Consider the following 27,733-nt stretch of genomic DNA (forward strand, 5'->3'; position numbering starts at 1 on the left):
GGTGGCTCAGTTGGTTAAGCGACTGCCTTCGGCTCAGGTCATGATCCTGGAGTCCCAGGATCGAGTCCCGCATCAGGCTCCCTGCTCGGCAGGGAGTCTGCTTCTCCCTCTCCCACTCCCCGTTTGTGTTCCCTCTCTCGCTGTGTCTTTCTCTGTCAAATAAATAAATAAAATCTTTAAAAAAAAAAAACAAAGAAGGCTGTGGGAACCAAGGAATCTGTAGGGAGGGGTTACCACTGCCAATGCTGGGTAGAACCTATAGAAGGAAGAATTCTCAAGTGCCTAGCAGACCCTGTCTTCATACAATCCATTCTATCCAACCCATTCTGCCCTTCACATTGCACTGCTGATGCTCAACCACCTTTTCACCTGCCAAACTTGGACTTACATTCATTAGCTGACCAAAGAGTTATCACTTAGGGGAGCTGCCTGCCAAACAACAGTTCAGTTTTAGCTGTGTTGCCAGGATATACATATTTAACAAGTTGCTACAATTTCATAAATCAGGAAGAAAAAATCTGAAAAATAAAAGTGTTATACTGCCAACAATCAGTATAAGTCTCAAATTTAATAGGAAAATGACCAATGTGGAAATAGGTTCCTAAGACTTAATATAAGCATACCACGTGTTTGGGAAGAAAAAGAAATATTAAAGAACACCTCTGAGATGCTGGAGAGATAATACCGACAAGGTTGAAAGGCACAGGGTAATAAGTAATCTTACAATTTTTTAGGCTCTCAGAAATGAAGCCCTTTTCTTTTTTTTTTTTTTTTTTATACAGAGAGAGACAGCGAGAGAGGGAACACAAGCAGGGGGAACGGGAGAGGGAGAAGCAGGCTCCCCGCTGAGCAGGGAGCCCGATGCGGGGCTCGATCCCAGGACCCTGAGATCATGACCTGAGCCGAAGGCAGATGCTTAACAACTGAGCCACCCAGGCGCCCCATGAAGCCCTTTTCTTATCACACCAAGGCCTATGGACTGACTTCAGCCTATTTAGCATATTTCATAACTACTTTCAGTCTCTTATATTGGAAATTTATACTTTCTTATACTTTCCGTATCAGGAAATCACTAATGACCTCAGCAAAAAAGTTTTCATTGGAATGGCATTCTAGAGTACATGGAGCTGTTAATAGCAATTAAAGAAGTAGATATTATGAGAATAGTTTCTTATTTTAAGAATCTCTGTTAAACAGTGATGTAAAAAAAATTAAGGTGGGGGGCGCCTGGGTGGCTCAGTCATTAAGCGTCTGCCTTCAGCTCAGGTCATGATCCCAGGGTCCTGGGATCGAGCCCCGCATCGGGCTCTCTGCTCATCGGGAAGCCTGCTTCTCCCTCTTCCATTCCCCACCCCCACCCCCGCTTGTGTTCCCTCTCTCGCTATCTCTGTCAAAATAAATAAAATCTTTAAAAAAAAAAAATTAAGGTGGTAACCTGAAGGAAGGTTAAAATAAGACATTAGAGCAGGTTTTCAAGACTGAACAGAAGGAGCATGTGCAGGGAAGAGAATAAGGCTGAAGACATGGGAAAGAGAGTTACCAGTGACGCAGGAAGCAGATTATTTTCTAATTTAGAGAAGGGAAGTAATGTGGCAGAAGTTTAACTATAGGCAATGGAGAGGTTAGCTTACCAAGGATAAAAGATTAAGGTATAATTATTTTTGCGGACAGGTTAAAAGAATGAGCTGGGTTTGTCTACGAAATCTTGTGGAGCTAACTGACCTGAATAGCATTTTAAAGGAGAGTTTATGCTAAGGCAGACCAGATGACAATCATTCTATAAAGTGAGACAGAATGCCCCTATAACCAAAATGTGGTGATCCATCCAACTTTTCCAGGACACCTAATATATCTGGAGGGCAATAAAATTTCATAATATGGTTTGGTTAATGATAAACAGGTTTACTTATCTTCAATTAAGACTCACTTTAGGAGTTAAAAAATGGGATTTCTTTGATTACCTTATAAGCAGACTTAAGTAAAAACTCAGTTTCAATTTAAAGAAATTGTGATGACTTGATTTTCAATTCAGCATCTACTATCAGTAAAAATATTACAGTCACTTTATTTTACCAAGTCATTAAGGAAAAGAAAAAAAAAAAATCACACAGACACTTTACCAGAACTAAGATCAGGATCAACTAAAGAAGTAGTTGCCCATATTATGCAACAAAACCTAGGTAAACAAGTCGTAAGAGAGTCTGTTTTTTAAGAAGATCAAAGGAGGCAAAAACAAAAGGTTTTCCCCCCTCCAAGCTGCAAGACCAAAATGTGGAAGAAATGGAAATAAAACTCCAAGAAAGCTAAAGCTGTCATCTGCAGGTGTTGAGAGAAAGAAAGAGAGACTACTTCCAGGAAGGCAACGGGAGCTCCCGTAGTCCTGGTAAACCCCCACTACAAATACACTCACACACACTCTGTCAACTAGCCATAAACAGACAACAGTACTTCAGTTATTCTTACCTAATACCTGGTAGTGTTCTTTCTCCTTTGTGAGCTGTTGGTTTACTGCCTGAAGCAACTGCTGTAACTGGGTGACAGTCTGATTTAGACTTACAGACATTGTCTCCTTCTCAGAAGACTCCTAAAAAGAAGAGGAAAGTGATTTAAAAAACTCCAAACATAAGGAAAAGGCATTTGCAACCTAAAACAGAAAATATTTTATTGTTTTAAATACAAACATGGAAAATCTTGAAAATGACATAAAAATTAACAAAAACCACATACAGAAACAGTGTTTGCTATCTAGTGATGCAAATTAGGTTGCACCAAAGAAAGCTATGTTATGTCACTAGGCCAACAAAGGCAAAAATCTAGAGCCTGTTTAGTAGTTGTAAATCCATTTCTCCTTTCAGAAAAAAAAAATCTGCCAGACACCAAAGGACAGCACATTTATAACAGTAAAAGTAAGCTCACATATATTGAGCCCTAAATGCTAGGCAGCACTGTTTTAAGTGCTACGCACTATTCTAAGTGTTTTAGATAGTAACGCATTTCATTTATTCCCGTCAACAATCCTCACAGGATTGGTACTATTATCATTGCCTTTCACAGATGGGGCAACCAAAGCACACAGAGGCTAAGGAAAGTTGTCCAAAGTCACACAGCTACTAAGTAGCAGAGTCAGGATTCAAGCACAGGCAATCTAACAAAGTCCACATTCTTCAGCAGTATACCATAATACTTCCAACACAAACATTACAATTAATGTACTGTCTTACAAGCTCAAGTGAAAACAAACATTAATAAAAACAGTGCATTTCAGAGATAAAATATCTGGAAGAAAAGATGACCTTCAGTAAGAATGCAACATAACTGATGGAAGTACATTACAAAGGCGTTTTTTTTAGTCAGAAACAGATCTAGCACATTTTTATTCTTCATGTAATTTACAAGGTAATTAGCCTGGAGATCTGGGGTAAAAGAAAATGCATACCATTTCTGGGGAAACATCACTATTCTCAATAACAGTAGTGTCTCCAGCAGCTTTTACTATTTTTGACTGGATAAGATCCAGTGACTTTTGAGCCTGTAAGGAAAAGCAACATGGTAGCCTCTAAATACTACAATGGAGTATTATGAGAAAAAAAAAAGTGATTTTCTTAACATATTTTTTACAAGATTAAAGCTCATCTCAAAATACAATGGAAAGCCAATCTATTCAGTTTTTTCCTCCAAAATTAAAAGTTTCCTCCTTCACCAGATTATAAAAACATATGCTGTTTTAAAAAGTTCAAACAACAGAGAAAAATGTATAAAGAAATTAAAAGAAGAAATAGCCACAGTTGATATTTAGGTTAACATTAGTCTAGATCATGCATCAGCCAAATCTGTCCACAGCCTGTTTTTGTATAGCTCACAAGCTAAGAGTGGTTTTTACATTTTTAAAGGGTTGTGTTAAACATACAAAGAAGGGTATGTGAGAGAAACCATGTATGTCCCACAAATCCTAAATAGTGGCTTTGCTCTGACCCACTTGTCCAGATCCCTCCTGTATACATACAAGTGCTAACAAAAAATCTGGGCAGAAAATTTCATATAAATGGGCTTTTAACATACCTGCTATTTTATACTTGCTTGTTTTACGAAGTATTTTGTTAACTTTTTATATCAATAATTATTTATGTACATTTCTAATCAAGTGTTGCACAGTATTTCTGGTCTACAGATAAGGGGCAGTTACTGTCTTCCACTGTTGTATTAGCAATCATAAATAACACGGCACATCCATATCTTTGAGCACCTGTTTAATATCCTTAATACCTGAGACACGAAACTGCTAGGCTAAAAATGCATGTTTTATATTGTGATCAAGAGGTCAAAAATTAAAATCACCTATATCAAAGTAAGTCAGATTGCTCATCCTTGACAATGTATCATGAACCTACTTCTGAAACAAACATCCTGAGTTCACATTTTATCTACTGGTAACAGTAACGCCAAAATAATTTGAAGCAATTCTGGACTCCTACACTTATTTTTTCATCATGCTAAGTGTACTCTTAATGGATTCCTAGACTTTTACATAACAATTAGAAGCTGTATCATACAAAACAAAAATATTTCTTCCAACTTTTAAAAAAGTGACATATTTGTTTTGCTAATGACTCCCACAAACACAATCATAGCTCTAAAGCAGCTTTGATAAGCATGTGACTTGCACTATTAAAACTATCTAAAAACAGAATTACAAATAACTTGCCATCCTAATGTAGAGAGTAAGAAATGTAATCTTAAAAGCTCCCTATTTATATATGAGATTAAGAAAGTGTATTTCCACAAAGAAAGAAAGGAACAAATTTCTGAAACATCAGAGGTCTACACATTTTGAATCTGTAAAAATCAAAAGAAACATACTTTGTAAGCAACTACATAAGAAAATCCCAACAAAACAATACATGGATGTAACCAAATTTTTAAAAAAGAGTACCTTCAATTGCATTTAAAACTTAATCTATACTTTATAAAGCAATTACTTATATAAATGTATTGAAATAATGAAGCAAATTAAGAACAATCGAAAAACAAGCCAAAAAGTTTAGTTCCAAAAATGCAACTGTAAAACAGTTTAAATTTATAAACACGTTAATATGCAAAAAAACCAAATCCAGAATTAGCAGTGTGTTTACTTAAGATTCAAGGCACAACATAGCATGATGATATGGCATCTTCAAGACAAGCAGTGTCTTACCTTATGCAAGTCACCAGCTACCTTCTGTCTTTCACTTTGTTCAGTTCTAAGCTTTGTGAGTGTTTCATTTAACTGTGTCTTTAACTGTAAAAATAAAGGAACACCACAATTAACTTAATTTGCATCCTTCTTTGATTGTGCTGAGACCTCTAGAAGAATGAATGAGAAAGAATGGGATTGCTAACAGTTATTATGCACAGTGGATTAGCCAATATGCTGCACCAGATGTATAGAAAAGCTAAGCAGTGGAGGTTCCCATCTGGAAAGCTAAATATAAGAAAAGCTACAGAAACAAACTAGGGTTCAGAGGAGAAAACTGTAAATGTAAAAATAAAACCATCACATTCCAGTAAAGTGCCTTTTAAAAGTATTACTATTCATAAAGTACTTCATCCATATTTAAATTAAATTAAAAGGCAAGTAGCCAGAAATTTTACTCATCAATTTTTTAAGGCCTTCTGACCTATACAGTTAAGAGTCAATTGTGTGGGGGCCTGGGTGGCTCAGTTGGTTAAGCGACTGCCTTCGGCTCAGGTCATGATCCCGGAGTCCCGGGATCGAGTCCCACATCGGGCTCCCTGCTCAGCAGGGGGTCTGCTTCTCCCTCTGACCCTCCCCCCTCTCATGCTCTCTCTATCTCATTCTCTCTCTCAAATAAATAAGTAAAAATCTTTAAAAAAAAAGAGTCAATTGTGTAATATTTTAAAAGACATTGAATGGAAGATTACAAATCCAGTAAAATGAAAACTTCAAAAATTTAAATGTTGATCATCCTTTAAAACATCACTAAAGAGATCAGTGCAAGACCATAAGGGCCTAATTATACAATATGCGATGTTTTTTTTTTTTAATTTTATTTTATCATGTTTTGTTAAAGCAATGTCTTAAGATAACAATTCTCAAGAACCAATTTGTCCAAACAGTTATAAAGTTCTATAAACTCTAGTGCCAATATATAATGCCTCTTCTCATGATAAATGCTCCAATTAAATATGAATGAGGGAAATGGACTACAATGATAATAACTTTATTAAATTCATCAAGTTAATTGATTTTGCCTCACACCGACAGGCATACCATCCCAGTTTCTGGAGATCCAAAAGGGAGAAATATAAGATACTAACCTTTCAAACTGGAGAAGGAATTAGTGAGGGACATTCCATTTGGAAATTTTATTTGGAGAACTCTCTAAATACCCAAATGCTTCAGTTTTTGCTCTTTCACTTAACTCTATTTAGTACATCAGATAATTATTCCTTTGACCCCCAAACATACAATGTATGTATAAGCAAACAAAATTATTTTATCTTAAAATGTGGCAACAGTTATCCTGAGCAAACAAGCAGAAAGACTAAAATAAAGATTACAAATTCAAGGCAAAAATAAGAAACAAGTACCATTTAAAATGGCCCCTTAACAGAAGTAAAGAGGCAAAAATACAAAGAGAACATTAGGCTGAAGTCAACCATAATCCTATGGGTTTGATGCTACTGCTGGGGTCAGCTTTGACCAAGCACCAAAGTTAAAAGTATTATCTCCAACAAACGGAGTTAAAAATGACTTTTTAAAAACACATTATAGGGTGAGGCTTATAGCTTGTAGTTATGGCCTAATCACAGTCCTGATGTGTGCAATATATAAGCAAGCATATGTATAAAACTAGTCACACGTTGCAGTGGCAATGATTCAATTAAATAAAATGAAGATAAGTAAAACCAAAATTTTATTTCAAAAATAAAGAGGGGGGGCTCTATGTGTACTTTTCAAAGAGCCCTCATTCCCATAAATCACTGCCATAATACAGAAGACCAACCACAAATGAACGAGTTAAGAAGTTTTCTTTCTTAGTACACACAGCAGTACTAAGAAAGTTCCAAACTAGGCAGGGTTAACTTGGGATAAGGAGAAAACTATCTACAATCTTCCTAGAGTTTATTCAGATACTTTCAATTTAGTCATGTGTTGTAACAATTTTTCAGTCATAGAAAGACAAAATGATTGTTTGAAACATACAATGAGCTAGTCATATTTATCTAACAGCTAAGCTTGCCAGAAGGAGTGTAAATTTCCAGAAATTTTAAGAATGGGAATACAGGGTACTCTATGTCATTGTAAGGCATTTAGCTAACCTTATCGTTAAGTTTTAGAATTACTATGCTCTAAATGTTATGCTGATGAGAATTTCACAAGCTTTTTGTTATCTATAATCTATAGAAAGACCAGTTAAATTAAGAAGCTGGAATGAATTATTGCCCTTGAATGAAGAATACGTATCTTCAACCTTCAATCATCTCCTTCCAGGTTAGAAAATAAGAGGTCCAGTTAACTATCATAACTCTGAGAAGAGAATCTTCACAATTTAGGCTATCTTTATCTATTTGTTTCACTTCTTTATTCACTAAAAATAATACTGTCCAAGGAATTAGGTTTTATAAAGCATGAATTTCTTTCTGGAAAAGAGTTGCAAGCCAAACATGCCATTGTTAGGAGCTAAGAAAAGAAGGATCATCTTAGGAGTCAAGAAAAGAAAGATCATCTTAGGAGTCATCAGAATACGAAGATTATCTTAAACTTACAAAAATGCCAAGCTAAAGATGTTAGCAAGGAGAAAAAGTTTGGATGGTTTCTCCACATGTCAACACAAGTGTTTTCAGAGCCTACTTGATACCCAGTGGAGAACAAGCTTCTTACCAAATTTAGCTCTTCATTCTGTCTTACTGCTTCAGAATATGAATCATCAAGTTTTTTCTGCAATTCAGTCAACAGATCTTTCAGCTGCAATGAAGTTTAGAGTTTAAGATTGATCTCCTTATGATATCCCATGTTTTGTACGCTACTTGGAGGCTCTGCCACAAACAACTTACACTGAAATATTTTATCATTACTATAAACTTAATTTAAACTGAGAAGCAAAGTCAAAAAAATTCTAAGTACCTCTCTGACTTCTGTAACATAGGTAGATCGTTCAATTTCTGCCTTCTCTAGTTCCATTTCCAAATGCTCTCGTTCTCTTCTCAGCTAGCAATGCAACAAAGAAAAGTTAAATTTAAGAATTCCTTTCATGATGCTCCCCCACAATGGAAAGTTATTACACTTACAAATATAACACAGTATCATCTCAAACACTACCCAAGATATTCTTAAAAGCGTAACAACTACATCATTAAAGAAATCTTAAAACACAGATCTTAAGACAACGCTTAATGCTAAAAATGAGTCCACAGGTTGTAAGTCAGGCGATGAAATAACATACATTTTCAATGTCTTTATTTTCTCTTCTTAATCGCTCTAGCTCTTGTTCTGAAGATGTGAATGACAACTGCATCTGAAATGTGAAACAATTATATGACCAAGTAAATCAAGAATACAGAGCTTCTATCTTGTAGAATTTTAATCAGACTCTTCAGAGGTTTTGAAATGCATCTCATTTTAAAGCCACACTGAGTTTCAAAAGACCCTGAAAATGAAAGCAAGACATTTAACTTGATTTAAATTGTCGTCAAAACCTATCCCGGGGCGCCTGGGTGGCTCAGTCGTTAAGCGTCTGCCTTCGGCTCAGGTTGTGATCCCGGGGTCCTGGGATCGAGCCCTACATCAGGCTCCCTGCTCCACGGGAGGCCTGTTTCTCCCTCTCCCATTCCCCCTGCTTGTGATCCTGCTCTCTGTGTCTCTCTCTGTCAAATAAATAAATAAAATCTTTATAAAAAAAAAAAAAAAAAAAAAAAAAAAAAAACCTATCCCATTGGCATGATATTAAGGCCCAGCTAGAAGTGCTTATTTTTTTTTTCTTAACAACCAACTAGTAACTGGCTATATTTAATCCCCAAATGCATTAACATAGAATACCACCAGCAATGCTAAATTCTGCACAGGTTGGCCCAGGAAAACAAGTGAGCAACAGAGGACACTCTTTACTTTCCCTTTATTGTAATATATTTTTATTAAAGTATAATTGGCATATCATATCCTGTTAGTTTTAGGCGTACATTATAGTGATTCCACACTTTCATACATTACAAAATGATCCCCACAGTAAGTCTAGTTACCATTTGTCACCATACAAAGATGACTACCACACAGATGACACTCTTTACCACAGCCAAGTAAATGGGAGAAAAATTAGGACTGCCCAAGAACATTCAGATCACATGAACAGAAGGACTCACTAACTTTTTCTTAAATACTATATCATGGGTCACATATCAACATTGCAAAGCTTGCTATGAACCCCAAATTCTTTGCCTTATTTTATCGCACAGTAGTTCTACAACTTCCAAAGCATTTTACATTCTAGATCACTACCTTAAATCACACCCTAAACTACTGATTCTCAAACTTGGGTGGGCATTAGAATCAGTTGTGGAAGCTCTTTAAAACACAGACTGCTGTCCCCACAGAGTTTCAGATTCAGAAAATCTTGGGTGGGGCCCAAGAACGAGCATTTCTAACAAGTTTCCAGGTTCCTGATGCTGCTGGATCCAGGGCCCACACGCTTGAGAACTACTTGCTCTATGCTTTTTTAGATACCTGTTTAATAGTCTTCTGTGATTCATCAACTTTAACTTTCCATTTATTTTCTTCTTGTTCCACACTTCTCTGTAGCTTCTGTAAAATTCCTTCCTACGGGCAAAAGTATAGTTGTTTTGAAAAATTCATGTTCTAATGACAAGATAAACTATTTAAGCCACTAAGGAATAAGTTAATAATTTAAAAATAAAACCAAAATATAGATTAAAAATCATTTCCTACTGTTTCTGCTAGGACGGATTTATATTTTTCACACTCGAGCTGTAACAATGTGTGCATTTCATCAGCTTCTTTCAACTTGTGCTCTAGAACCTACAGAGAGTGAGATAAAGAAAAATTCTCTGGTTTTACCAGTTTTCTGTGCTTCAAATTTGTTGCAACATTTAATGTTATATTATGACAAGTGGTTTCTAACTGTTTTAGGGTGAGACCCTACATTTCAACCTTCTTAAGCAGCAATCAAGTTCAACAACCTTTTTGGTCATTCAGTCTTTACTAATAAAACTTCCTGAGTCTGATTACTACAAAATATATTACACAATTTATAGTAGGCTTATCACTCTTTAGCAGGATGGTAAAATCAAAGCAGAACCACACGTGAAGTCAAGTCACAACACCTATGCTACTCACATATGGAAAAGAGGATTTTATTCATGCCACTTGAGGTACAAAAAAATCTTCCAAATTTTAGCAAAGATAAAAACACATCTAGATTCTGAACACTCTTAATGAGGTATCTGGGGATACTTTAGCAAACCAGTCAGTTTCTACCTACCTACCTCAACTGATCTTTACTTTTTAAACCCAGGCTAAAAAGAGAGTAAGAGATAGTTAAATATACAGTTTTAGAAATGATTACGATACAGAGTTAAAGAAACAGCAAACATCAGCTTTGTATACTTATCAAATGCAATGAAGACTTGTAGCATTTCTATCAAAATTTATACAAAATGAAATCACCTTCTTACACTTTCTCAAAAGGTCATTATGATTCTATTCATAATATGTACTTTATCTTAAAGACAATTCTGATTTACTTCTTTCTTCCATGTCTGGTTACAACACAGATACTTCATTTCTTGAACTAACCTTAACCTCCTCTGAACCTGAAGTTTCAGCCACACATTCTTTTGCCTTCTTTTCAAATCCACGCAACCATTCACTATAACTCTGTAAAAAAGAAAAGTCAAAATAACCAATTTCCAAAAATATCTAAATGAAATAGGTAAAACATTTGAAACCACCAAATTAGAGGACTATGAAAAAAGCCTACAGACAAACACCACCTTTCTGGAAATTTCAAAGAACGTAACTGCTCCATAAATTGTACCTACCCCAGCCTTGAAAATAAACATTGAAAATATACCTCTGTATTACCACCAAAATCACATCTTATTTACCTTGACCAAGGATATCTGCAATTGAACTCTGGACTTATATAGAGAGATCTGGACTCACTTAATTCCAGCCTCTACCACTTACTAGTGCCAGGACGAGTACATTCAATCTTTAAAACAGAGAAAACTGAAAATAAATTACTTTCAAAACTTTACTCAGGTAAACCATTTCTCAAAAACTACGTATTCTGGGGCGCCTGGGTGGCTCAGTTGGTTAAGCAACTGCCTTCGGCTCAGGTCATGATCCTGGAGTCCCGGGATCGAGTCCCACATCGGGCTCCCTGCTCGACAGGAGGTCTGCTGGTCTCCCTCTGATCCTCCCCCTCTCATGCTCTCTGTCTCCCATTCTCTCTCTCAGATAAATAAATAAAAAATCTTTAAAAAAACAAAACAAAACAAAAAAACTAAGTATTCTGAGTTCATAAACTAATAAAGTTCAAATGAAAATACTTTATTCAGAGGATTTCAAACACTATGAAGGTGTTCCAGGGATTCTGAAAATACTTCGAAATAAATACACATAATGAAGTGTTTTTAAAATCATAATGAGAAGTGTTAAGAATATATAAACATTTACTTATTTAAAACCAACAAAGGGGCACCTGGGTGGCTCAGTTAAGCATCTGCCTTTGGCTCAGGTCATGATCCCGGGGTCCTGGGATTGAGCCCCATGTCAGGCTCTCTGCTTGGCAGGGAGTCTGCTTCTCCCTCTCCTCACACCTACCCCTGCTCGTGCTCTCTCTTGCTATCTCTCTCAAATAAATAAAATCTTAATAAATAAATAAATAAAACCAACAAAAACTATTTGTGCTGACAGGTTAGCTGATGCAAACACAAGGCATACATATATATATATTTTGGTCTTAGTCATTCTAGATTTTAGAATAAATTATGCTACATTTTTGATGCTCCTTGTCCAAATTTTAAACTCTGATAAGAGTATTTGTTAGATACTTAAAAGAGAATAAGAGGAAATTTGATTTAAACTCCTTGGTTTAGTTTACTCCAAGAAAAAAGAACACATGAAATTTCTATTAACTGTTCAAACTTAAAGCTTTAAGTATATGGCTGAATCAGGATTCTCTATACTCCATCAAGTAAGAATAAAAAATAAATACAGCTGGATGCTGAGATCACCCCAAAGTACAAGACCCCATAGTACCAAGTGGTCAAAAAAGCCTATTTTTTTTTAATTAATTAATTTATTTTTGAGTGAGCGAGCCAGTGAGCGAGCAAGCACGTGGGGTGTGGGGAGCAGAGGAAGAGATTCTTAAGCAGACTCCACACTCAGTGCAGAGCCCAATGCAGTGCTTGTTCTCACGTCCCTGAGATCCTGACTGAGCCAAAACCAAGAGTCAGACACCTAACGACTGCACCACCCAGGCACCCCAAAAAATTACATTCTCATATTATAAATTTGATCCAAGACTAAACGTATACCATTAAAATTCTACTTAGCTTCAAATACTGGAATTCAATAAAAGTTAAAAGTCAGCTGAAAAGATGATTTAGTTGCCTAAAGTTTGGAAACATTCCTCTAGGTCATATAGTTTAGATCTCTCCTATACTGATTTGCTTAGCAGAAAAGCAAAAGAAAACAGTAAAAAGATTTTACTTCATGTGTAAAATTCCTTTTATATCTACTGACTATATTAACTTAAAAATAAACTTAACATTGTTTTTTTTTTTTTTTAAGATTTTTATTTATTTGAGAGAGAGAAAGAGAATGAGAGAGAGAGAGCATGAGGGGGGGAGGGTCAGAGGGAGAAGCAGACTCCCCGCCGAGCAGGGAGCCTGATGTGGGACGCAATCCCGGGACTCCAGAATCATGACCTGAGCCGAAGGCAGTCGCTTAACCAACTGAGCCACCCAGGCGCCCAAACAAACTTAACATTGTTTTATCATCGTAAATTAAATAAATTATGCTATTCTTCACATTTTCAAAAATCTATAAATGTTCACTTTAGTAGAGTTAATATACTTCTCAAATAACAGACTACCTGCAGAAATATTCAACTTTTAACAAGTGGATGAAAAAAAGCCAAATATCATCAGCCAAGTCTTATGGTGATTTATAAATATTTATAGTGCCAAAAACTATATGGCTGTTGAGGGTAATATTGCCGTTAAGAATGAGTCTATTACATTAAGAAGAATTTTTCATGCTGGTGATTTTACACAATTTTTTTTTTTATATATATATTTATTTGACAGAGAGAGAGGGAACACAAGCAAGGGGAGTGGGAGAGGGAGAAGCAGCAGGGAGCCCGATGTAGGGCTCGATCCCAGGGTCCTGAGCCAAAGACAAACGCTTAACAACTGAGCCACCCAGGTGCCCAGATTTTACACAATCTGTAAAGAATAGATATTATAATCACTAACTCTCTCGGCTCAATACTGCCAAATAAATAAATCCCCCAATTTTATTTCCATTAATAAAATTATAAAGTAGGAATAAAGAAATAAAAACAGGTCATGGCCACAAAAGAAAAAATATGAAATAAGTAGCAACCCCTTTTTCTAGGCTTCATGTAAGACCAGCACTAGAACTAACAGTGTATCCTTAAGTCTGTCCAGTACAAGTTGTCTCATCAGTTGAACCCACAGAGGTAGACATTTACTATAGTGATCAAACCTGAATGTATCCGCAACAGTTACAAAGGAAACTAAAGAATTGTTGCTCCTTGTACAAGTTAAATGTAGACTGTATGTAGATACAATCTGAGAGCAACAGCTAAACTCAGATTACACATAAAACAGACTATTAAATTTACTTATACCACACACCTAGCACCCATAGAAAGAATGGCCGAGAGTTCCTTGGAGAAACAGCTGATTCTAAGTTTGGAGCAGAAAATGTAAATGATAAATCAAAAACATCTTGTTATACCACAAAGCAAAGAAGCTGTGAGAGTTTAGCAGTGCTGTGTCAAAAAGAATTTGATAGCCAGCCTAAATAAGTTCCAGTGGGCCAAAGAAAGAAAAGCAGACATTTATAGACCTCATGATAAAAGTGCACAACACCGCCATGAAGAAGTCTTGCCCCACTCCATCCTACCTCTGAAGTACTGAACCTGAATCTCATCAGGCCTCTACTGACTACCAATTTATGGGATATAAAAGGTACAGAGAACACACTGACACTACAGGGATGCAGTTAGTTAAATCCAGACTGGGAAATTTCTTATGAAACCATTAGGTTAAAAAAAAAAGGGGGGGGGGAGGCTGGGTGGCACAGTTGGTTAAGCATCTGACTTGATTTCAACTCAGGTCATGTCATCAGGGTCATGAGATTGAGCATCACATTGGGCTCTGCGCTGGGTATGGAGCCTGTTTAAATTCATTCTCTCCCTCTCCAAAAAAAAAAAGGGGGTGGAGAGGGGGATGTTGCTGACATACAGGAGGGATCCATGGAATCAAAAGGATCTAAGAGACCGCTTAAACCAATCACACATTGACCTTACTTAGGTCCTGATAACAACAAACTATAGTATGTGGTTATTTCATTAAAACTGAAAATTTATATGACAAAAGGGAGAAATGCATTGACAAAATGTATGAAATTAAGGATTTTTAATGTAATTTTAAAAGGAATCTTTATCTTTTAGAAATACATACTAAAATAATTACGGATGAAACGCTCTGATGTTTGACTTCCTTCAAAATAATCTAGGAAGTGGTAAAACAAGACTGTGTACTGCAGGCTCATTATACTATTCTCTCTACTTCTGAGTGTTTATACAATTTACCATTAAAATAAAATTTTAAGGGCGCCTGGGTGGCTCAGTTGGTTAAGCGACTGCCTTCGGCTCAGGTCATGATCCTGGAGTCCCAGGATCGAGTCCCGCATCGGGCTCCCTGCTCGGCAGGGAGTCTGCTTCTCCCTCTGACCCTCCTCCCTCTCATGCTCTCTCTCATTCTCTCTGTCTCAAATAAATAAATAAAATCTTTAAAAATAAAATAAAATAAAATAAAAAATAAATAAAATTTTAAAGAAAGACCCTACAACACCATTTTAGCAAACTACATGCACTCTCACTGGCTTTCTCTGCTCTCAAATATTCACTGTAGTAATTCTCTGAATCAAAGCAACTTTTCTCTCTCACTTAACCCGAAGTAAAGCAAGCTGTTCTGTATTATCTTCAAGGCTTTCCTTAAAGAAGTTAACAGGTGACCAAAATCTTGAGCTTTGAAATGAAAGAAGCCTGGTTCAAAGTATTAAACACATTTAATTAAAAAATGAAATGTTCCTAAAACTAGATGCAATCATTTAAAATTAAGCTCTATTTGGGGGGCGCCTGGGTGGCTCAGTTGGTTAGGCAACTGCCTTCGGCTCAGGTCATGATCCTGGAGTCCCGGGATCGAGTCCCACGTCGGGCTCCCTGCTCAGTGGGGAGTCTGCTTCTCCCTCTGACCCTCTTCCCTCTTGTGCTCTCTGTCTCTCATTCTCTCTCTCAAATAAATAAAATCTTTAAAAAAATAAAAATAAAAATAAATAAATAAAAATAAAATAAAATAAAATAAAATAAAATTAAGCTCTATTTGGGGCGCCTGGGTGGCTCAGTCAGTTAAGTGTCCAACTCTTGACCTCGGCTCAGGTCTTGATCTCACCATCACTGAGTTTGATCCCCATGTTGGGCTCCATCCCCAGTGTGGAGCCCACTTAAAAATAAATATATAAATACATGAAATTAAAATAACAAAATTACGCTGTTTTGAATAAAGCTATTAAAAACACAACTGGCCTATTAAACATTAATATTTCTTTCCCAAATGTTTACAATCCTCTAAATAATTTTATATTTATATTATGTAAATTGTTATGTAAATATAAATATATTTATATTATGTAAAATTTACAGCATACAACAAAAGTATCAGTTGAATAAACAGAAATGAGTTTTGCACCAGGTTATTTATCTTACCTACTCAAAAGCACCCCATATTAACAACAGAAAAGATTAAGGAATAGATGTACTTCTAAACCAAGTGTAGAATGCAAATGCTGCTTATTCACAACTTCCTTAAGTAACGGTAAAGAGGACTTGTTTGGAGAAATAATCAATCTTACCAAATTCGGAGGAACAGACACCTTTGGAAATAATTTTTTGAGAACTTCTTTAGCTTCTAATTCAATTGCTTCCACATGCTGTTGTCTTTCCTAAAGCAGAAGATGAACCAAGTCAAACTTACAAGATTATAGAATTAAAAAAAAAAGTCTTTTAAGCTCTAAGGGAGAAAAAAGTCACAGTACTTTAAAAATTCATCTTAATACTGACAAATGCTAAAATTTATTTTGAAAATGTTAAAATGCTTCCATAAGAAAAAATCTGCAAAATCTCTAAAGCATCCTAAATAACGTCTCAAGTTAAACCAACGTAGTATCTGATAATACGGACATTTTCCTTGCTGTTAGAAATCAAGTGATTTGCCCTTCTAGAAACAATGCAAAAAACAAACAAGAACAAAAAAATTAAAAATACACCTCCTAAGCTAAAACTTAAACTACATGCAAAAAAAAAAAATCTACCTGGGCAACGTAACTGAGGCTTACTGGCTGGCAAATCTCTCTCTATAAAAAAAAAATGCATCACTGATGGACTGTAACACCATGGGATTAAAATGGCAACTTTCACATTTCCAGCTTCAAGGTCAAGTGACATTACAAAGGAAAAAAAAAGGCCATCAAAATTTGATGGGTGGTACATATGAGAAAAACAGGAAAGAAAGAGGAAAAACTGATGGCAATTAATTCCCCAATACCAAGCATCAAGAAGACTAATTCTGACACAGGGACTCTTGTCAGCTGTAAATTTAAAGGTATTACAAATGCACGTCTAAATTTGGTGATTTTAAAACCAACTATAATGGATATCAATTATTAACTCAAAATCATGGTTTGTCAAAATTAGGGTAATGACTTGATCACACGCAAAATAAAAATCTAATAGTCCAACTACCTCTACAAAATTAAAAAAAAAAACGACACCCAAAAAATGCACATCTAAACCAAGCCAAGAAAAAAACACTTGTGAAGTTCAACAGGTGACAAGAAGGCAAGCAAGCTAGCAACATCTCAACCTTATCTACCCCACACCATTTAAATGTGACCTTTGAAATCCATTACTGATTTAAGATGTATACACATCAATTTAGAAAATCTAAACATGAAAATCTAAAATTACCCAATAAAAAGCTAGAGATTAATCACATTCTGAACACACACAAAAAACTTAACTTTATTCAAGATTAGTGGCAGTATTTTACTAGATGTTTTAATGGAGTGTTTTCAGTGATTCAATAAAGTCCACTATTTTTCAGAAATACACCTAACTGCATAAGATACATTCATTCAAGGAAAATGATTTACTGCTAATTCAGAATTAATTCACAATTAAGAGGTCATTTTTATCATCTGACCATAGAAGTGGTAGAACAATCACTAAAGAAAAACAGGGAGAGAGCACTGTGCAACGAAGTTTTTTGGAAAACTTTCCAAGGGAAAAAGAATCTAAGTAAAAGAAATGTGCCTAATTTATAACAAGAGGCAGAAAAATGAGAAGTTAATTTTGATTTGTACTAATTTTGCTAAAAAGTTGCCATCTACTTTGGTAGTTTGGTTGTGGATCGCACTTTCCATTCCACTTTAATACCTGGGAAAGATCTAATATTAAAAATTGCTATTTTTATCTAAGTGTAATATTTATGAAGTATCTTTCATGTGAACCTATCATTTATAGTAGCTCCTCAAGAGTACTTACTACTTTAAAGATAATCTTGAAAAAGCAGTGTATCATCCTCTCTTACATTTTAGATAAAGTTACTGTTACTTATTTCTATCATCTAAAACACTAAAGGAGTTCTACATAGTTCTTTTTCCTCCCAGCATAACTTATGGTTCTGAGTCTATCAACATCACTTTACCCCTAGCCTATCTGAAAACAGTCTAAATTCCATTAAAATAGAGAAAGACTATAAATTCTGTTCTCTCTAGATCATTAGCTATGCAAGAAGCCACGAGGCACTTGGTGTTGAGTTTTGAAATAAGGGTCAATTTTTATACTCATCGCCAAGCATATGATGAAACATGGATAAATTCTAGTTCTCTTTTGGAAACAATTTGCAAGAATGCCTAGAACAGTTGCCCATAATTTCTTGCCGGAATGGCATGATATTAAGTAAGGGATTCGCATTTAATGCAGTCTCGTGAACAAAATAAAAGCTACAAAGACAGGTGTTAACAGTGAAAAATAAGGTAACAGAAACAACCAGAAACTACACCAGAACCCCTCTGCTAACGGAACTGACGGCAACCACTCACAATAAAACAATAATGTCCTACCCACCTGGCCTCACTTATTCTTTTCCCTGGCCTAGATTTCTCTAGTCCCCAGTATCTGCCACCTGTCTCAAATTTAGGTTTTAGCGAAAATTAAGGCAGGTGAATAGGTACAGAAGTAAATACAAATCTATTACACTAGAGGAAAAATAATGACAATCATTTATTTGATTAAAAAAACCTTACAGAGGGGCGCCTGGGTGGCTCAGTCGGTTAAGCATCTGCCTTCGGCTCAGGTCATGATCCCAGGGTCCTGGGATCAAGTCCCGCATCGGGCTCCCTGCTCAGTAGGGAGCCTGCTTCTCCCTCTCCCTCTACCTGCCTCTCTGCCTACTTGTACTCTCTCTCTCTGTCAAATAAATAAATAAAAATCTTCATTAAAAAAATAAATAAAAAAAATTTAAAAACCTTACAGAAACTATTCTACTTAAAAAAAAAAAAAAAGTCCTTCAAATGTCATTAAGACCTACATTTAAAATTCAACAGATTACCGTGGTCCAAAAAATACTTACAGAATGCTCAACTAAATCACATAATTAACTTTATTAACCCATCTACAAAATTCAATACTCCTGTTCACATTTATTCTTGGTAGAAATTTTCAAAATGCTTGACTGAACCAGCACATTCATTTGTCTCCATCTTTAAAAACAACTCTTCTCAATTATAAGTCATTAGAGTCTTCGAACCCATGGAACAACTTGAACTCATGGAGAACAGCTTTTATTGTTTTGAAGACAGAGGGAGCTATATATATGTTTCAGGAGTACTTTACATACTCAACACTCAGGTCAAGAGAATTATCCCTTCTATTAATATTCCATACTAAACATAACACATGCCTCATTACTGTATAGCCACTTCAAAACCTAAAGTTTAATTTTTACTCCACCTCTTCTAAGGAAGCACCCAGAATTGATCCCTTCCCTTCCCTGTACTTAACACTTTGATCATTTTCTACCTTGTGTGAGTCATCTTGGTATGCCCCAAAGAACCTAAGGGAGTTCGTGTACATCTATGTATTCAAATGCGTTTGTTAATTCAGTTAGATTTGGGGGGGGGCCAAGGTTTTTACCAAAGTGCCCTTAACCAACCCACGAGGCGTACAGTGACAAGAGCTTACTCGGGTAGCATAGGTCTCCTGAGATTCTTCAGTGTAAAGCAGTAATCACCAAAGCTCAAACAATCAGGTAATCATAACAAACTGCATGTTCAAAATTAAAGCTTCAAGAGTAGATGAAAAAAGCAGAGATGACAGAGATGATAAATGTGGATGATAAGGAGGTTTTATATTTAAATTGCAGTAAAATTAAATGCTTTAGTCTGATTTTAAGACAAGCTGCAGATTTTCTCTGTTCAGTGGATTGCTTCTAGGAGTTAGCATTACAACCTTGGAAGTCTTGTTCACTTTGTCCTGCAGCATTTTTTCAGTTGATGCCAATGCTTCCATTGCTTCCCAGTTTTTCTCCCGAAGGTCCTAATCATTTTTAGAAAGAATGATTTCAGTTTATCCATTATTGAAAGATTTTTGCTTTTTTACTTCATCAGTATTTTGCACTGCATTTAAATGCTGGTTACTGCAAAATTATTTCAATGGGAAATATGTATATTAGCAAAAAAATAAAAAGCAATGTTTAGAAGTCTGAATGAGAAAATAAAGATGCCCACTTCCCATGTTTTAGTATACACACCATATATGCCAGCTATAGAGTAATTACTGTGCACATGTGACAAAGAAGAAAGCATTCAAAAGTAAACACAAACCAAGATAAAAATATGATTTCAGGTACACCAAATATTAAGGGGTTACGGACAGGGCAAATACACAAGTACTGCAAAAAGCTTTACATGTGATTCTTAATCAGGGCCCATTATCACTCAGACTTTCCAACATTTTTTCCTCTACACAGGTTTTATGGAATTAACACATTTCCAGTCTACCTAGGAATAACAGAGTCACTCCCTGTGCCTGCCCATCTCTTTCGGCATGGTCAAATGTGTATGCCATAAAGCAACCTGACATGAATATATGAGCTACTTGATCGAGGCTGAAAACAGGGAGGCTGGAAGGCTAAAAACCACATTCTCTTGGAAGAGAAACAGAAGTCATGGGAAATTGAAAGATCTATTTTAACAGCATTTCAGTAGCAAATACCAGGAAGGACAATCTGCTATATTTCAGTCTTTCTTCAGATTTAGAAACCTAAAGAGTAGATTAAAAACAAATAAAAAGCCAATAATCACCATCTTCTGAATGCTTACTTATGTGCCCAACACTGAACTTGGTGCTTCCCATAAATTCTCATTAATCTTCCTAACAACCCTAAGAGGTGTTTACTCCCATTTTATAGATGGGGAAACCACAGCTGCGGTAGGTTAAGAAATGTGGCCAAATATACACAGCCAGGGTAGGGGCCGAACTAGCATGGACCGACGCCGCAATCGGCTGGCTCTTCTCACACGCCCCAGTGCCTGCAGCAGTGCTGCAGCGTTAGACTCGTTTCACTGTGGCCTCCTCATCTCAGAATCCGAGTGATAAAACACACTGAACATGTCCGCAGGTTCGCCTCAGGTTTTGTGCCAAGCGATGCTGTTAGGAATGTTACACAAACATACAAAGGGCAATTCACATACCTAATTTTGACAAACTCAGGGGTGCAAGTACATGTCAACTTGTTAAATTAACAAATTAATGCAAACCTTGAAAAATTAAACTTGCATTAGAAAACACGTACCAATTTCCTACCAATATACCCTTAAGAGATTTCACTAACATTTTTACCTTGCTCAAGTCTTAGCAATCATACTTTTGTGTGCAAAAATTCCTTCTCTAACAAGAATGTTTGGATTCTACTTACAGGTATCACCTTCTGGTCAGAGAGAATTTGAGGAAATCACCTAAATTCACTATTTGTCTATTCAGTAAAAGTATTAGGACTTGAATTTCTTAGGGCGCTATCCCTTCCCATTCTAGTATAAATGTTCTGAGGCCCCTAAGCGCTAATTACCAAAAATTTAAACCATCTGTTAGTTTAAAAGAGGAGGTTCCAGAAGGCTCTAAAAAAACTAATTACTGGGGCGCCTGGGTGGCTCAGTTGGTTAAGCGACTGCCTTCGGCTCAGGTCATGATCCTGGAGTCCCGGGATCGAGTCCCGCATCGGGCTCCCTGCTCGGCAGGGAGTCTGCTTCTCCCTCTGACCCTCCCCCCTCTCATGTGCTCTCTCTCATTCTCTCTCTCAAATAAATAAAAAAATCTTTAAGAAAAAAAAAAACTAATTACTAAAAATACTAGGTTTCAATACTGGGTTACTTTTAATTTACAAAAAGGCTAGCCCAGTCAAATGAAAAGGAGATGCCATTGATTTTAAAATACTGAAATGAAAAAATAATTTTTTCAAATAAAAGTTCAACAGAAAGTCAGTTGTATTTTAAAAAAATAAAAAATCTGAAGCTGTAATAATTATACTTTCAATATCTAAAATGATAATTAGAAGTATACAAATTAGTCTTTTCATTTATTCATTAAAATATCTGTTCTCCAATAAAATTACTCTAATAATCCTCCCAAAAAAAGGTACACACAAAATAGTACTTTCTTACAAATATTAAGAAAACTACAGTAGAAGTAAATTTTTAGAAAATGATGAAGCATACTTCATTTCAGTGAAGTAATAAAAAGAAAAGCTTTATTCTGACAAAGATGTGCTTACATTGTTTTTCTTCCTCTGGTGTTCAACAGCCTCCTTCAAAGAATCTAACTCATTCTGAAGAACAGTTATTTCTTTCTCTCTTTCTGAAATTCTAAACCAGAACATGAATACACATAGCAACATTTTAGGTAAACAGTGAACATAGTATTTATTACTACAAAATAAAAACAGCAAGTAGATGATGCTTTGCAAAATGTATTAACTTAAAAGGCAAACTCTTTTAAGCTTAGCTATTAATTGTCACCATAGAAAACCTATTTGTGATGCATTCTTATTTTCAAAAATGACTTTTACAATATGGCATGCTGATATTTGTGCTCAAGAAAAATCATCCCCTTAAGAAGCACTTCATGAATATATGAACTGCTGCAGTTATAGTTGTTTCTATTTTTATCTGTGGCAGGGAAGTAGCTACTTTCAGAAGAGTGAAAACTGATGTAGACACATTCCCTCCAATATTTTTCCCAAAAGGTAATGAAATCAGTTATGACTTTCTTTAAATGGCTAACCCACAACAAAAGTATGATATTAATGTGAGGTAGGTATCATTTTCATAACATCCTCAGGATTCAGGTTTTTCTAATTCTAATGCATTAGTTAATTCCCAGAAATGCAGAAAGCAATGGCAAAGATTCACAATTCAATTCTGTTATAGTTGAGAGCAGGTTGGGTAGAAAGTTAAATTACAAATAGCTCTCAAGAATAAGGCTCTATATATAAGAGGTTGGCAAATTAGGGCTCTGGGCCCAAACCACAGTCTTTTTTGGTCTGGCCCTTGAGCCAAGAGCTGATTTTATGCTTTTAAAGAATTGGGGGAGAAAAAGGCGGGGGGGGGGGGAGACAAAACAGAACTCTCTGGCCCACAAAACCTAAAATATTCACTACAGGCCATTTACAGAAAAAGTTTGCTGACCTTTGCTCTGTACAAACTCCAGACTCAATTTACCAGTAAATAATTCTAAACTAGTAAACCAACAACCTTGTAAATGAGTCAAGATAAAAGAATACTTTTTATCACCTAATACACTTAATGTGGTTGACATCTAGAATGCTCAAACATAACCAACTTAGCTGAAATGACCTTAAATATACCCTCTTAGAGAAAAATACAAGCCAACAATGAAAGAAAAATGCTTCAGTAAAAAAAAAGTCTCCTTAAGGGGCACCTGGGTGACTCAGTCCATTAAGCATCCAACTCTGGGTTTCGGCCCCGGTCATGATCTCAGGGTCATGAGATCGAGACCCGCGTCAGGCTCCCTGCTCAGCAGGGAGTCTCTGCTTTTCTCCTATGCCCCTCCTCCTTTTCGAGCTTTCTCTAAAATAAATAAATGTGCACCAAAAAATAGAAAAGTCTCTTTAAAAGAAAGCGATCACAGGAGCGCCTGGTTGGCTCAGTCAGTTAAGTGCCTGACTCTTGATTTCAGCTGAGGTCACGATCTCAGGGCTGTGAGATTGTGCATGGGGGGGCTGGACATGGAGACTGCTTGGGATTCCTGCTCCCTCTCCCTCTGTCCCTATCCTGTTTCTCAGCTCTCTCTTAAACAAAAAAAAAAGACAAAAACTTTTTAAAAAAGCAAGCAACTATAAAGAATGAGATCTGTTTTTTAATGCAGAAGCAGAAACTTACTTGCATCATTCAATTCCACAATGATACCAGAAGGGTAACTAAGATAATTTAAGGTAAATAAGTAAAGCCTTAAATATATATTTTAACTTTATTAGATGTTTTCTAAAGTCCTAAAAACCTCAAGATCTCCCTCAACAAACTCCAAATACCATAAAAATGTACAGCAGTTTGGCCAAGGGCACAGCTAAATGCTAGTGACCTATAGTTCAAGATATCCATATAGAATTAGAAAAATTAGATGCCATTAGAAGTTACATTAAATTCTTATCTGAGAACTGGTTAGCACATAAAAACGATTACCACTTTTCAAACTGTGAAACAAAATTATTACTTACACTTGTAATAGTTCTTCATGTGGGGGAAAAGATGATGCCTATTAAAAGAGTTAAATGTAATTTCAAAACAAAGTTATTTCTAAAAGACTACAAAAAATTAAGCTCTTCCTCAGATATAAATTAACAAAGGTAAAAATACTACATATTCTGTATGCCTGTCACCAAGTAATTTTAATAAAAATATGTATAAATTTATAAAACATACTGAGTACTAAGTCAAATCTTCCTTGCCACTACATAATCTCTTCATTTAACAAGTATTTATCAATTTCCTACTATGTGTAAAGCAGAGTTAATGCCCTAAATCTTCCTACTGTACAATTCTTATTTGACTATATTAAGCTTCCAAAAGCCAAAAAAATACTGTAAGATGAAATCAAAAGAAAAACTAAGAAAAGTTAACTTGCATGTAAACAAATTTTACATAATACGTGTAAGTACACAGACCTTCACATACAGTATTTACATTCCTTAATGCCTACAATCTCCCAAAGTGAACTACTATACTATAATCATCTTGTTGAGAAGAACACATTCTTTGGCCCCTCATAATACTCTCTAGCTTACATATGTTCAGAAAAATCAACCTGTATTTTGGTAACATCTTAAAAAAAAAATTACACATTTCTATTTTATTTTTACCAAGCAGAATTATACCTTGAAAAAGTATTTTAAATAGTGGTCAACTATTATTCATAACATTACACATTTCCTAGTTTCTCTCCAATTACTAAATTTGAGCGGGGGGGTGGTGGGAAATACGGTATACACCTACATTTAAACTGACCTCTATAGGATTTTAACTAACTTGCTAATAAGAAAAGCATTCTGGAGGATGTGAAAACACAGATATATAAAAGAGCTGGGAAAAAAAAAATTAAAAAAAAATAAATTAAAAAAAAAAGAGCTGGAATATAGACAGTAATATTATTTGCATATATCTTATAAATTATAGATTACTTTATCTTGGATATGGTATAGCAAATTGCTTTTTTTTTTTTTAAGGACATCTTCTAAACACTTACAAATAAAACAAGATACTTTAGTCTCCATAAAAAGGCAAAATGGTTAAGAATACTTACAGTCATGGGTTATATAACTTTTTACGACATAAATGAAAGGCAAGCTACCTAATAGTACCTACCTGTTGGTAGTTCTGTTGCTTAAGTTGCTCGATTTCAGATTTGAACAATTTGTTTTCATCCTGTACTTCCTATTTAAAAAATTAAACATGAATATCTGCACAGAGATTATTTTCCATATAACCTTTCAAAATAGAGCATACAAACCAGGGAAATTCTAAAATAGTTTTTTTAAAGTGATCATTTTAAAAGTAATAAGCCCTATTTTAAAATACAGTATAAAATTAGAATAAATTAATCTTGTCATTTGCAACGAGAGGTAGATGGAACTAGAGAGTATTATGCTAAGCAAAATAAGTCAGTCAGAGAAAGACAATTATCCTATCATCTCACTGATATGAGGAATTTGAGAAACAAGACAGAGGATCATAGGGGAAGGGAAGGAAAAATCAAACAAGATGAAACCAGAGAGGGAGACAAACCATAAGACACTCTTAATCTTAGGAAACAAACTGAGGGTTGCTGGAGTGGAGGGAGGTGGGAGGGATGGGGTGGCTGGGTGATGGACATTGGGGAGGGTATGTGCTATGGTGAGCACTGTGAATTGTGTAAGACTGATGAATCACAGACCTGTACCCCTGAAACAAATAATACATTATATGTTAAATATATATAAACAAATAAATAAATAAATTAGAAAAAATTATTCAGTACCAATCTGCGAGTATGTCTCAATGGAAGAAAACAGGATCCAGAAACAAATCCAAATACCTCTAAGAATTAATAGTATAAGGTAAGGTTTCAGCTCAGCAGGGCAAGTTCTAAGTGACATTTTGGGCTGAATATTTCTCTGTTAACAGGACTGTCCTGTACACTCTAGCATGTTTAGCAGTATCGATGGCCTCCAACCTCTATATGCACTAGCACCCCTCCACCTGCCGTGACAACCAAATGTCTCCAGACACTGTCCCCTGGACAGTAGAACCACTGCAGTAAAGCAGTAATGGATTCTTTAATAATGTGGCTCACCTTTTTTTTTCTCAAGGTTAAAATGTTATTCTCATAACTTACTAAATTACATATGAATAAGATATCAAACAAAAAAAAAGCAAATTATAAACATATCAAAACGTGAAAATATTTTTATAATCATAGAGTAAGAGATACCTTTCATTCCAAGACTTCTCAGGAAATTACTTATATTTGAATACATAAAAGTTTCAAACTTCCAAAAGCAGGGAGGAAAAACACAAATGAAATAAGAAAAATTTAAGAAAACAAATCACTTATGTGACAAAAAGTTAATTTCTCTTATTACGTAAAAAAAAAAAATTATAATTTGGTAAGAAAAAGTCAACCCAGAAGAAAAATGTGGGAAAAATTAAAGGCCAATTAATAGACAAATGAAGTACTTAACTTCTCTCACAATCAATGCAAATTAAAACAATCCAACCATCTTTCAATCATAATACCAAATGTTTTCATCTTTGTCAGTGTTGGGAGAGAATAAAAAGGAAATGGCCCTCTACGGGTGTAAATTTGTTAAAACACTTTTGGAGGGTGATTTGACATTATCTAACAATATTAAAAATGAATCCACTTGGCAGAGAAAGAGAACGTAACAGAACTAACACTTGGAGCCAGAAATGTGAGCAAGAGTGGTTGGAGACAATGCAGCCATCTAAATTTTGCTATCATTTCAAATTAATGTTCTGTAAGTATTTTCAATATTAACAACATGGAGATGAGGAGATATGGATTTTCAATTTTAACTACCTCTTTTCAAAAAGAAAAAGAAACTGCATAAAACTTTGACCCAAAATTTCACTTCCTGGAATTTTAAATATAGATATACTAGCAAAAGTACTGAAAATGCACACACCAGGATATTCACTGTTGTAATAGGAAGCACAACTCTAAATAATCTAGGCATCCATAAACCAGGATTGGTTAATATAAATGATGGTAGATGCTACAACAGAATACCACAAAGCCATTAAAAGTTGAAGACAGAAATGTGCTTATGTGGAAAGATCTAAAAAACATTAATAATTGAGGGAGAAAAAGCAAATACAAACGTGCATATAGTTAAATACAGTGTGTTTAAAACAAGTACACACAACATATTTTATGAATGGGCACTTTCCTCAAAAGATACACAAATAATTGATAGTTTTCTGAAGAATGAGACCCAGTATCTGGCTGGGAGGAAAGAGTCTCTATCCTATTTTCTTTTGTGGTAGTTAAAATTGTTTAAAATATGCAAAGACAATAATTCACACAATAATTAATTTTAACTAAATATATTCACCTGTAACAGCTTTGTTTTGCTAGAAAGATCACTCTCCTTCTCTTTTAGTATAGTTTCTATTCTCTTCATTTCATTTTCCTTTTCTTGCAACCTAGAATTTTTATAAAGACCTTATATTTAGTTATACACATAAAAAGGACAACCAGACTTCAATATCACCCCTAAGGAAAAAAAGATAACAGAAACAATGTCTAACAGCTCTTTTTTCCCAGAT

At 35.4% G+C, this 27,733-nt stretch overlaps 1 protein-coding gene across 4 annotated transcripts in view; it reads right to left on the reverse strand.

Annotated features, from left to right (window-relative positions):
* KTN1 (kinectin 1) overlaps positions 1-27,733 on the reverse strand; it is a 110,481-nt gene that overhangs the window by 3,572 nt on the left and 79,176 nt on the right. Inside the window, exons 29-43 of one of the 4 annotated variants that reach the window (XM_034992698.1) lie at positions 27,520-27,610; positions 25,271-25,339; positions 24,127-24,164; positions 22,165-22,255; positions 19,845-19,931; positions 16,187-16,276; positions 10,808-10,888; positions 9,941-10,030; positions 9,719-9,811; positions 8,445-8,516; positions 8,126-8,209; positions 7,883-7,966; positions 5,192-5,275; positions 3,437-3,529; positions 2,464-2,584 (exon numbers count right to left, since the gene is read on the reverse strand). In XM_034992698.1, coding sequence (XP_034848589.1) covers positions 2,464-2,584; positions 3,437-3,529; positions 5,192-5,275; positions 7,883-7,966; positions 8,126-8,209; positions 8,445-8,516; positions 9,719-9,811; positions 9,941-10,030; positions 10,808-10,888; positions 16,187-16,276; positions 19,845-19,931; positions 22,165-22,255; positions 24,127-24,164; positions 25,271-25,339; positions 27,520-27,610 — 1,268 coding nt within the window. The remainder of the gene's footprint in view (positions 1-2,463; positions 2,585-3,436; positions 3,530-5,191; positions 5,276-7,882; positions 7,967-8,125; positions 8,210-8,444; positions 8,517-9,718; positions 9,812-9,940; positions 10,031-10,807; positions 10,889-16,186; positions 16,277-19,844; positions 19,932-22,164; positions 22,256-24,126; positions 24,165-25,270; positions 25,340-27,519; positions 27,611-27,733) is intronic. The other 3 variants (XM_034992700.1, XM_034992699.1, XM_034992702.1) reach the window with 3 other exon arrangements.

This window comes from Mirounga leonina, unplaced genomic scaffold (genome assembly GCF_011800145.1).
Source record: "Mirounga leonina isolate KUSES-001 unplaced genomic scaffold, KU_Mleo_1.0 Mir_82, whole genome shotgun sequence".
NCBI classification, from domain to species: Eukaryota; Metazoa; Chordata; class Mammalia; order Carnivora; family Phocidae; genus Mirounga; species Mirounga leonina.